Raw genomic sequence first — 13256 nt, 5'->3', positions numbered from 1 at the left:
CAAAATAATTTATATATTTATGGGGTACATGTGAGTGTTACATGCATAGACTATATCATGATCCAGTTGTGGTACTTGGGGTATCCATCAAATACTCAATTACCTTGAGTATTTACCATTTCTATGTGTTGGTAACATTTCACGTCCTCTCTTCCAGCTACTTGGAAATATACAATACATTGTTGCTAACTGTAATCACCCTACTGTGCTATAGAATATTGGAGTTTATCATAGGTTCTTTGGAAACTGTTAGTTAGGCGCAGACTGGGTCAAGATTGTGGTATCCCTTGCAGAATTGTTAGGAATATGTAAATTAGATTAGACAAATGGCTGCATTATTTCTTAGTCAGAACTCTTTATCAGAGCATTTTAATAATATTTAGCATGCTATCCTATACTTGAATGCATGTTTCCAATAGACTGTGAACTTAAGAGTGCAAAGACCAGGCCCTTTTCATCACTGTACTCTAGGTGCCTGAGACGGTACTTGGAACATAGCAAGTGCACAATAAATGTTTTGCTTTAAAGTACTACTACTTAATGAAAGAAAAGTTTACCTTCCAGGAGACATTTGGCAATGTCTGGAGACATTTTTGATTATCAGAACTAGAGGGGTGTGTGCTACTGGCATCTGTAGATAAAGACCATTGTTAAATATCCTACAATGCACAGGACAACTCCCAACAACAAACAATGATCTGGCCCAAAATATCAGTTGTGTAGAAGTTGAGAAGCCTGTTCTAAATGTTCGAGTGACTTATGAATCCCTAAAATTAATTCCATTAAAAAATGAAAAAAAGTCCCCTTCAAGAAAAAGTAAATGTTAAAATCATCCTTGCATTTGGTGCTCTCAGTAAATGAAATGTCTCAGACCATATCTTTATAACTCTTAACTGAGTAATCAAATTTGTGGGAGAGGCAGAACATGAGGGAAATCTACAAGGTTGTTTAACTTCTCGACTTTGACTTACATATTATTAACTTGCATAAAGTTCAGTTCTATAGCAGAAAGCACATGGTAAAATGTGCATTCCTTTGTCTGTTAAAGAGCCCAGGAAACATTTTTACAGTGTATTTAATATGTGTAAGGAAATCATCACAGCCCTCCACTAAATATACAATGCAAGTATTTTCCTTCGAAGTCTGGTAGCAACCCTGTCCAATACCAGGACCGTAAGTAGGTAAACATGCAATGAACTTCATCCATGGTGGCACTACTTGGGGGCACTTGGTAGGGGCAGGGGCTCACCTTTTCAGGCATCTAGATCAGGCAAGCTACAGCTTGCAGGCCAAAGCTAGGTGATCCCTCTTTGTAAACAGCCCATGAGCGAAGAACAGTTTTTACATTTTTAAATGTTCAAAGATGGAACAAAAGGAGAATACTATATCATGACACAGGAAAATTATATGCTATTCAAATTTCAGTGTCCATAAATAAAGTTTTATTGGAACACAATCATACCCATCTGTTTACTATTGCCTATGGCTGCTTTTGTACTTGGACAGATATCTCATGGCCCTACAAAGCCTAAAATACTTACCATCTGGCTTTTTACAGAAAATGTTTGCCGATCTCTGCTCTAAAATTAAGCAGTTTAGCAAATTGGGTTTCCAGGAGGTCATGTGGAATGGGAACGAGCCCTGGGCTAGAATTCCCAATACCCAGCTCTGCTGGGGATGTGACGCCACTCCATTGGACTGGAGTTTCCTCCTCTGTAACATGAGAGGGCTTTGCTGAACGAGCCCTTCCAGCTCTTAATCATCTATAGTGTGTGTTGATTCCTGTCTATTCAATGGTTCCCAGGTGCCAGTGGGGTAAAAGTGCAGAGCTCTGGTCTGGGATAAAGCCACAGGACCAGAAAGTCACTGAAATAGACAAAGAACTGGATAGTTGCTATGCGTATACAGAGCAGATCTGAAAAATGGCACTCTACAAGGTTCAAAAACATACATTTTGGACATCTTCATGTACCCTAGTTTTATAGATTATGTAACCAAATTCTTTTAACCGTGGGGAAGAAGAAAATGGTTGAAACTAATTATTGAGGAAGGATGGCAACCCCAAAATTCAGGTTTTCAAAATCTAATTTAGCACTTACTGCAGGTTCGTTGAAATTAACCAGGTAATTGACATCTCTGATTCTTTTAGTAGTAGGGAAGAGTTTCTGTTGTCTTTTCTATTTTCTCAATACTAACATGTAGTTCTTTATCTGCAGTGCCAGGCATCACGGGTTGTTAGCATCGGCACGTCAGCCTGGGGTCTGTCACTATGGAACTAGACTAGCCTGCTGCTACGGCTGGAGAAGAAACAGCAAGGGAGTCTGTGAAGGTAATTTTGTAAAAACTCAGACCCTGCACTTGGATCAGGGCCCTTAGGTTTTTATCTGTCACACCATGAACTGCCACAAAATTGCCAGTGGATCTCTTAGGCAAGGACATGCATAATTACCAATAACCAAGGTCTGGGTTCCTATGAGATCTCTTCCCAGACAAAATGTGGCTGATGCCATCATACTTGGCATGATTTATTTTAGAAGACTGTCTTGTCAATTATTTTTGTGATTATCTTAGTGAGTATGACTGGGTTGTTTGTTTTGGTTTTCTTTTAATCTAAAGGAACTAAGATGGGCAAAAGCAGGCCAGTAAATTCCTCCTCTAATTATAGTTTAAGTGATTTCCAATGAAATACACTTTTAATTATTAATCATCCAACTAGTAGGCTTCAGCCACAAAACAAGTACGCCTTTTAGCTTATAGATTTGTTGCTCAAATTTTTAAAATCCATACTGCCAATTTCTAAATGTTTTCAAGGTACACATGCATATATGCAAAGATTTTAAGTATTTTGCTGATTTTTTATACATTGCAAACCAAGGAACCATAATTTGCCTTGGACATTGTTTCTCAAACTATGTGTTAGGAACTCCAAGAGAGGTCTCTGATCATTTCAAGGAGGTTGGGGAGGGCGGAGATGAGCATAAAGTTTTTGCCTTTTTTTTTTTTTTTTTATGACTTTCCGTAACGACCAACACTGGCAGTATAGTGGAACAAAATCCACATTCCTCCTAACTGACTGTCTCACCAGGGGTGTATTCCTTCAGGGCAGGAGTCTACTCTCACTGTCCCTGTGTCCTTCAGTAGGTAGCATGTGCCTCATCCTAAGTTCTTTATCTATTAAATGGGATAACAACACAATTGCAGGTCCCATAAAAGTACTAACATGTTAGTTATTTTAGGAATAACAATGCTACCTTCTTTTGCTGGTCTGTTCCTGCCCCAACCTCCTTCTCTCTGGCTGGTTAAAAAATATCTGGATTGACCATAAGTGGGGTCAGAACTTGATAATATCCAAAATCTATAAAACAATAGAAAACATTGATACTGTTCCCACATGTTCCATAGTATGCAAAACCTTCTGCCATCATAGTTTGCTTGTGACAAGATGACAAGAGCATAAAAATACTAGACAAAAACAAAGATCATCATTGCCCACTTAGATAAAGGAAGTTAGAATATCCTCCTGGGACTTGTGTCAATTAAAAGAGTGGGTCCCCATTCTGATTGGATTGATAGTGTCACAATCAAGGGCATTGAGAACCAGACTGACCTGGGTGACCTTGGGCAAGCTAGCTAAGGTAAGCTAGCTAAGGCTCAATTTCCTCCTCTGCAACATGGTGAGAGCAATACTTACCTCTGAGAGTAAGGAGTGTATGCATTAAAGGGTGAGTTCATTACCTGTCATGCATAGAAAATACCTCATAAATTACCATTCCTTCAGGAAGGACCAATAATTCTCATAACAAACTTCTCTTCATTAAAGCACCAGGTGATGGGGGGATTAAATGTGGCTCTATTCTTTTCTAGACACAACATAACACATTTTATTTGAAGTCAGTCAGGTGGAAAGGGGCAAAAAACACGTGAAACACATGATTTAGAATCTCTCTTACAGTCGCACAAACATCAGTGTCTACTGCCATAAAACTTGTAAGACCCAGCATGTTGCTGGTAAATAAATGAAGGCAAGGTTTGACTTTCAGGAAGGGCTTTTCTGTAACTGCATAAGAGCAATTTGGCCATGACGCATGCAGCCAATCACATTCTCAATGCTTTCAGGTACTGTATAATACCACAGGCATAAAATAATTTAAAGCAAGATGTTAAAACGGCAAGTGCAGAGGGTTCAAGCAAAATGCTCACTATGCAAGTTTTGCAAGCTGAAGAGACAGTCAGCACACCTACTGCTCTAGTCAAATGTTCGGGTCTTAAATTGCAATGATTTTTAGATCTAAAATGTGTATCATGTTTTATCCAATTTGCATGGTCCTTCTTGATGGTAAAGTCATATGTTTCTTGAAGCACCAAATAACAGGGTAGTTATTCCCTGATTGCTGGATTTCTGATTTCTAAGCCAGAGTTGTGGGATGCATGATAATAAGAATACACATCAACCTGCCCCAACAAGGAGAGCCAGACCCCAGGCTGTGAGGTCCCAGTCCACCCAGGCTTTCCCCTCTGCCTGTCTATTTGCCCTTCACTCCTCTTGAAGCCCTGCCTCTATGTATGCTGGAGCTTTCTAGCTCTCAGCCTCTACCCTGTCTAAATCTCCTCCCAAGGCAGGGTCTCATCAATTCGATATCATTACCCTTAAAATGTATGCCACTTTAGTGAGATGAAATACAGAGTTGTCCGTGAACAAGTACCTGATGAAAAGCTCCAGATAGAGAAGTTTGGGGGAGAACTAAATAAGACTTTTACTTTGTCTAAAGCATGCTTCAATCTCAGGCCATTTTAAACACAAACTGAATTTCCCTTGCTGTCAATTGGCTGTTCAAGTCACAGATCCAAAGTTACTGTAAATTGAAAACATCTTACTAAAGCTTTAACCTTATAGCAAGGGTATTATTCACCATTTCTCCTATGTTCTATTTGGCATTTATGCTGGGCTTTCCTGTCTGGATCACATTGGAAATCAGATCAGTTTCCAGGGAACAACTAGAGGCCTTCAGGGGTTAAAAAAAAAAAAAAGATTTATTTTTCTAATATCTGAATTTAAAGTTGCAACTCCAAGTACATATCCATAACAAAGTAGACACTGGAAATTAAATTCTGTCTCTTTTGTCTCTGAAAGTGGAAAAACTTTGCTGGGGAAGCATTTTTCCCTTATGATTTGTTCAGAGCCATAAAATGTTCCCCTGTTAAAAGTTCCACAATAATTACTTTATTCATTATTCAAAAATATTCAAATATTTAACATGTTTACAACACTATATTAAACGCTACAGGAGAAACAATGATGAACGTTTAAGTCCCTGTCCTAAAGGCACTTGGAAACAAGTAGTAGATGAAAGACAAGCACTGTAGCCAAATATATGCCTCATTAATAAGACAAAAACTGATCAGTTGCACAGGAGGGGCCTGCCAAAGTTCTGTGGAGTTCTCGAAGTTGAGTGGGCATTCATAGGTGGCTGGAGAAATCTGTAAAGGCTTTTAGAAGAAGGGGTCATGCAAAGTGATCCTTGAAGAATGGGGAGGATATTAACTACTAGAAACCCAGGAAAGAGTATCCTAGGGAGGGGTAGGAAAAGGCAGAAAGTAAAGGGTAGGTCTAGAAAACAGCAAGCAATGTCTTTTGCCCACAGTGTTGCCTTTGTCAGGGGGTGGGGGGTGCGGCTAGAAAAGAAGGTGGAGGCCAGATCGGGCTAGGTTTGAATTTATTTATTTATTTTTGTTTTCTAGACAGAGTCTTGCTCTGTCACCCAGGCTGGAGTGCAGCAGTGCGACCTCAGCTCACTGCAACCTCTGCCTCCTGGGTTCAAGTGATTCTCCTGCCTCAGTCTCCCAAGTAGCTGGGATTACAGATGCCTGCCTCCATGCCTGGCTAATTTTTGGATTTTTAGTAGAGATGCGGTTTCCCCATGTTGACCAGGCTGGTCTCAAACTCCTGACCTCAAGTGATCCATCCTCCGCGGCCTCCCAAAGTTCTGGGATTACAGACGTGAGTCACCATGCCTAGCCAGATCATGCTAGTTTTAACTTGGTTATGATACCTGTACTGTATTCAGGAGGGAACAAAGATTATATGATGACCTCTGTGCAAGGCATGGCATGATCAGAGCTATGCTTTTGGACTATTAGTTTAATGTCACGTCTGACATCAAGTTTGCTAGGAGCAGAGCCTGAAAGGGGGATTCTTGTACAAATACTCCATTGAAAGGTGTCTTAGGAGCAATTTGCAAGGGAATGGGGGAGTAGGGGAAGGGGCTAGGCAGAAATATGTTTTCAAAAGAAGTCTAGCTTCAGCCTGATCCCACAGGGACCTCTAGGGCGTTAATTGCACCAGAGTTTGTCCTGCCAAGAAACAAGGAACTAGGCTGTTAGACTCCTGCATCAGTGAGGCACTGGTCACAAGCTGTGGTGGGGAAAGCAGGGAGAGAGAGGGATTTAGCATCATCTTCCAAGTATCTGTGGGCAAGGCAGTTCCCATTAGCTAGATAGATAAGATAGATAGTTGTTCAATGAATGAGTTGGTGGTAGAAACAGGAATAGGATATTGCAACTGAATGGTCTGGAGACAAAAAAAATAGACAACTGAATTTTTTGAGTCCAGGTAACTGGTAGAGGAATGATGATAATAACAAAAAATAGGATCTGGGGTTTAGGGAAAGATGCTGATATCTTTAAGAATAGGCTTTCTTAGAGGTGGACCTACTATGAGCCAGGGGAATTGATGGACAGAGAAGTAGGCACCATTCCTGGGCAATTGCTGAGTCATTCTTCCCTATTATGGCTATTTCTTGAGCTCCTACTGTATTCAGAAGCTGCTGAGAATCCCTGATACCCTAAAAGTCTCCTTTCTCTCTCATATATTATATCCTCTCCCTTTCTACTCTTGGGGCTTTCCCATTTTTCTTTTTTCCTATCTACTGCTTTTTCTCCTTATAACCTCCTTGTGAGCTGGAATGAAACTATCCATCATCTTTGACTATTTGTTTTCTTGCCCCCGACTGAATCAGTTATAACATCCTACCCCTGTTGTTTCTCCTACCACTTTATTCATTGAACAAATATTTATTGTCTGCTTTGTGTCAAGAGTTGGGATACAGAAGTGAATAAAATAGAAAAACAAATCCTGCCTTTGTCGTGCTTTCTCATGCCTCCATCATCATCCTCATCATCATCATGATGCTTTTAGTTCCCATCCTTAGGGCTAGAAGTAGCACCTTCCTGCCTCCAATCTGTTGGTTGTTCAGTCTGACTGATAATGCACAGCATTAAAAAGATTTTGATCATTTAAAAGAGAAATGGAGAAAATATGGAGGAGATGAAACGAGGCAAGAGACAGAAGGAAGGGGAATGACGTTGGCATTTGCCCATGGTTACTCTGGAGTCTCTTCCAGTTCCAATATTATACTTATTTTATTAAATATTTTGTGTTTGCATGCAAAACTGGCTGACTGTGGTCTGGGAGGCTTTATATTTCATTGAATACCACTGGAAGTGTGGCATTGCCGAGCAAACTTGCATGCATTGGGTGGGGGTATGGTGGGCAGGGGTCGGGGGGGCAGTAATCTCATTCAAAAGAAAAATACTTTCCAGTGTCTGAAAGGTGAAAATAGATTCAAAGGGAGGCAGATCGTCCTCCGTATGTCCCCATGGAGTTCTCTGCCACACAGAACACAGCGAAGCTTTGCGTGCATTTCACTACACTAACTACTGTTCTTTTATCATCAAGACATCTTTTCCTTCCACAGCTACATGCGAACCTGGATGCAAGTTTGGTGAGTGCATGGGACCAAACAAATGCAGATGCTTTCCAGGATACACCGGGAAAACCTGCAGTCAAGGTCAGTAAGGTAGCTTGGGGTCATAGTTCAAATTCAATCATTGCAGCAGGGCTGGCGACGCAATATGGTATGCAGGATTTCTTAGGGTTTTTTAAAGTCAAATCTTCAAATGAAGGTGCTTTCAGGACAAGTTTTCAATCTCTTCTCCTTGAAAATGTAAAAGTCTGATGTTTTGTCAAGATGCCCAATAAAATGCCTTTTTTCTTTTCTTTTTTCTCTTTTTTTTTAACCATTTTGTTTTATAAGCTAAAGGCCTTTTATATTTTTTACTTTTTTATTTCATCTCTTTCTGTAACACAGAAAAAAAGAGTCTTTTAAAGTAAATAATTTTATTGTTTTTTAAACTACCTAAGTATTGTAAGTATATTTTATTTTAAAATCCAACAGTGCAAAAAAATATAAAAGTGAGAGTAATCACCACTAGTTGTTACTATAAGCATAGTTAAGTTTGTCTTAGATCCTGGAAGTCTTTTTCTGTGATAGCACAAATGTAAGTATTTCTCACAGGCATCTTTGCATGTCAGCACACACAAAACTACTTTACATTTTTTAAGGCTATATCCTAGTCCCTAGTGTGAATACTTTTATCCTTTATGCAAAAATATGCTTTATTTAACCATTATCATTTATGTTGTCTCCAATTTTTTGCCATTACAAATAGTGCTAAATCTAACATTGTTCTATGCATAGCCCTGCTTTCTTGAATGAATATTTTGTAGGAAAATATTTAAAAGTGGAATTGTTGGGTTGAACGACGTGCATATTATTATACTTCATATACTTTTTTTTTTTTTTTGAGACAGTGTCTCTGACAGGGTAGAGTGCAGTGGCGTGATCATGGCTCACTGCAGCCTCAACCACCTGGGCTCTAGCAATCCTCCTTGCTACTCAGGGACCACAGGCACACACCACCATGTCTGGCTACTTTTTACAGTTTTTGTATAGACGAGGTCCCACTACGTTGCCCAGGCTGGTCTTGAACTCCTGAGCTCAAGCCATCCTCCCGCCTTGCCCTCCCAAAGTGCTGAGATTAAAGGCTGAGCCACCACTCCTGGCCTTGATATATCGTAATAGATAATTTATAACTTTCACCCCAGATCATTTGTCTGAAAACATTGAAGAGATTATAATATCTATAACAGTGGTTCTCAACCTGGGTAATTTTGTCTCCCAGGAAGAGTTGCCAGATAAAATACAGATACCCAGTTAGATTTTAATTTCACATAAACAACAAATAATTTTATAGTATATGTTTGTTCAAAATAGTATATGGGGGATGTGAGGGTGATCTGGCTGTGACATGTCTCCCCATTGCTCACCTGGGTTGATTTGGCTGATCTGACTGGCTAGGCAGACATCCCCTTCCTCCCTCACTGCTCCATGTGTGTCTTTCCTGAAGCTGTGCACTCGGGTGGAGAGGACGACCATCCCTGATAGAGGTGGACTGGCCTTCATTCAAGGCTATATTAGCTGTGCTCCCCTGCTAGAACCTCCAAACAGGCTCTCAAAATAGTATATGAGATGTGTGTATACTTAAAAAGTATTAGTCATTTATCTGACATTCAAATTTATCTGAGAATCCTTTACAGTTTTGTTTAGAGATGGGGGTCTCACTATGTTGCCCAGGCTGGAGTGCAGTGACTATACTGCATCCATGATCTCCTGGCCTCAAAGCAATCCTCTCGCCTCAGACTTCTGACTACAGGCACACACCAATACACCCAGCTGGAATCTTGTATTTTTATTTGCCAGATCTGGGAGCCTTATCCCGGGCAACATCTGGCAGTGTCTGAAGACATTTGGAGAGGGTGCTACTGGTGTCTAATGGGTAGAGATCAGGGATGCTGCTAAGCACCTTACAATGCACAGGATAGCAGTACCCACAACAAAGAATGATCAGACCCAAATGTCAGTAGTGCCAAGACTGAAAAACCCTGCTCTAAATGTGGTGAATAAAAGTGCCTCATTGGAGCAAGGGATATGGTCTTTGCTATAGATCAGTAGATTTCAACTTGGGTGATTTTGTCATCCACGGGATACTTGACAATGACTGGGGACAATTTTGGTTGTCATAACTGGGTGTGGGAGGTACTCCTGGCATCTAGTGAATGGAGCCCAGGGATGCTGCTAAACATCCTGCAACGCACAGAACAGCCCCCCACAACAAATAACGATTTGTGTCAACAGAAGTTAAGAAACCCTGGCATGAAGAAATCTGCAATAATTCAGAAAGGGTCCCCAGTCCTATAATGAAGTTGAACAAAGAGCAGTAAATCAAATTCAGCTGCCCTTGGAAAATGGCGTTTCAGAGAAGACTGAACACCCACTCCACTCTACCACTCCCAGCCCTTGTCGCCAAGCCAAGAGGTTAGCCCCATAGACTGAAATAGCTGCTCTTTGAGCTGCCAACCCTACAGCCTCAGAGAGCAATCTGGCTCTCTGTGTCCTACCACCAGCATAGAGGCCAGAGTCCTGAAGATGCTTCTTAGAATTGCATGCAACTGCTTGAGAGAGGTGCTTCAAGGATTGTGCATTCAGGGTGGGCACAGTGGCTCACACCTGTAATCCCAGCACTTAGGGAGGCTGAGGTGGGTGGATCATCTGAGGTCAGGAGTTTGAGACCAGCCTGGCCAACATGGCAAAACCCCATCTCTACTAAAAATACAAAAATTAGCCGGGCATGGTGGCAAATGCCTGTAATCCTAGCTACTCGGGAGGCTGAGGCAGGAGAATCACTTGAACCCGGGAGGCGGAGGTTGCAGTGAGCCGAGATCATGCCATTGCACTGCAGCCTGGGCAACAGAACGAGACTCCATCTCAAAAAAAAAATCATGCTTTCAAAAGGAATAATTCAGCTATACCCCTCACCAGAGGTTTTACAGCAGAAAACTTGGTTTTCCATATGTTTTGGATTCTGAACCAAGATAATGTCTCAAGAGATTTAGAATAGAGACAATATTTTTCATGTTAGTTTTAAAGTCCCAGTAAAATATTAACGTTGAGGGAGTGGTCCGGTTGGCTGAAGTTTTGAGGCAATCTGTCTTCTTCCCACAGCCTCCCTGCCCTGTGGCAGCCTGATCAAAGTCCACGTACATCCATTAATGGTGACAGGCCTCAGCCCTCAACTCATGTCTTTCCCAAAACACTCTTCCAAGAAATGAGTGAGTCACCTCAGAGTTAGGGCCAAGCTATGGGATATTCCTGGGTTTCCCATTATGACCAATCAGCATTTCTCAGTTTCCCCATTTGAAGAGGTTAGGTTCTATGAGGGAGATGGTAGGGTAAAGGGGATAGGCAATGGAGAAGAGGGTTTCAAATGTCCAGTTAGGGCGTTGGAAAATCTCCATATAAGGATCTTTTCAGAGATGAAAGCAGCTCCTTATTTTCAAGAATCTGTTACCATGCTGACCTTTTGCCTTCCATGGAATTTGTTTGTTTTTTTCCTCTCTGTATCTTCCCTGGTAGAGTTAAGATATGAAACCCTCACATGACCGCATTTCCAAAGGCAACATCCTCTACAGATAATCTTTGTAAAGTTTTGTTTTCCTTCTGTGTCATTTTTTATTTTAATAAAAATGTTACTTATTCTTAAGTTGTTGGTTTTTTTTTTTTTTAGAAAACACGAAAGCACAGAGAAGAAAGTCACCCTCGATCTTACCGCCTGAAGATAACCATTAGAGAGCACACCCTCCTAGGCTTTTCTTTTCCTATGTATTTTTTAAACAAATTTTGGAATGATCTGTACACAGAGTTTTCTAACCTTTTATCACTTAACATCCTGTGAACATCATATATATATATATACACACACATATGTGTATATATAAATGTGTGTATATATATACACACACGTGTGTGTGTGTGTGTGTGTGTGTGTGTGTGTGTGTGTGTATTAATCATCCAGCCCAAATGTCATCCTGTGAACATCTTAGGATTAAATATTGCCCTCCAACTTCACCACTAAGAGCTGTCTGACAGGGCTCCCTCTAGAGGAATGTGAGCCAAAGCAATTTGGCCAGTGCAGGGGCCACCCGAAATAATAATTGACAGGAGGCTGTGCTGTCAGCCTATGTCAGCGGCTGCTTGGGATAGCGTGAAGGGCAGAAATATATAAATTATCTATTTCTAACTTTTTGTTCAAGTAGTATACACATAGAATTGTGCATACATAAAATATGTATGGCTCAATGACTTGTTCTAAATGCCCATGTCACTAGTATCTAGATCAAAAGCCAGAAACTTGGCCCCTCAGAAGACTCCCTCACACACCTTCCAGTCACTTCCACTGCCAGTGAGAGAACCATATCTTGTGACCTCTTATATCACAGATTAGCTGTGCTTGTTTTTTTAACTGTATATAAATGGACTCCTACAGTATGTACACATTTATATCCAGCTTCTTCCACTCAATATCATGTTTGTGAGATTCATCCATTGTTGCTCGTAGTTGTCATTTGTTCAGTTTCATTTCTGTATATTATTCCATTGTGTAAATATACAAGTCATTTATCTATTCTTCTGTTGGGAGGTGTTTGGATTNTCCATATAAGGATCTTTTCAGAGATGAAAGCAGCTCCTTATTTTCAAGAATCTGTTACCATGCTGACCTTTTGCCTTCCATGGAATTTGTTTGTTTTTTTCCTCTCTGTATCTTCCCTGGTAGAGTTAAGATATGAAACCCTCACATGACCGCATTTCCAAAGGCAACATCCTCTACAGATAATCTTTGTAAAGTTTTGTTTTCCTTCTGTGTCATTTTTTATTTTAATAAAATGTTACTTATTCTTAAGTTGTTGGTTTTTTTTTTTTTAGAAAACACGAAAGCACAGAGAAGAAAGTCACCCTCGATCTTACCGCCTGAAGATAACCATTAGAGAGCACACCCTCCTAGGCTTTTCTTTTCCTATGTATTTTTTAAACAAATTTTGGAATGATCTGTACACAGAGTTTTCTAACCTTTTATCACTTAACATCCTGTGAACATCATATATATATATATACACACACATATGTGTATATATAAATGTGTGTATATATATACACACACGTGTGTGTGTGTGTGTGTGTGTGTGTGTGTGTGTGTGTGTATTAATCATCCAGCCCAAATGTCATCCTGTGAACATCTTAGGATTAAATATTGCCCTCCAACTTCACCACTAAGAGCTGTCTGACAGGGCTCCCTCTAGAGGAATGTGAGCCAAAGCAATTTGGCCAGTGCAGGGGCCACCCGAAATAATAATTGACAGGAGGCTGTGCTGTCAGCCTATGTCAGCGGCTGCTTGGGATAGCGTGAAGGGCAGAAATATATAAATTATCTATTTCTAACTTTTGTTCAAGTAGTATACACATAGAATTGTGCATACATAAAATATGTATGGCTCAATGACTTGTTCTAAATGCCCATGTCAC

General features: G+C 40.4%; 1 protein-coding gene across 1 annotated transcript in view; it reads left to right on the top strand.

Annotated features, from left to right (window-relative positions):
• Window positions 1-13256, top strand: part of EGFL6 (EGF like domain multiple 6) — a 64557-nt gene that overhangs the window by 17664 nt on the left and 33637 nt on the right. Inside the window, 2 exon segments of the mRNA XM_017886916.1 lie at window positions 2217-2329; window positions 7755-7847. Coding sequence (XP_017742405.1) covers window positions 2217-2329; window positions 7755-7847 — 206 coding nt within the window.

This window comes from Rhinopithecus bieti, unplaced genomic scaffold, assembly GCF_001698545.2.
Source record: "Rhinopithecus bieti isolate Rb0 unplaced genomic scaffold, ASM169854v2 scaffold_62, whole genome shotgun sequence".
In the NCBI taxonomy this organism is placed as follows: domain Eukaryota; kingdom Metazoa; phylum Chordata; class Mammalia; order Primates; family Cercopithecidae; genus Rhinopithecus; species Rhinopithecus bieti.
Note: the sequence above shows the minus strand (reverse complement) of the source record. Positions and strands in the feature narration are given on the sequence as shown.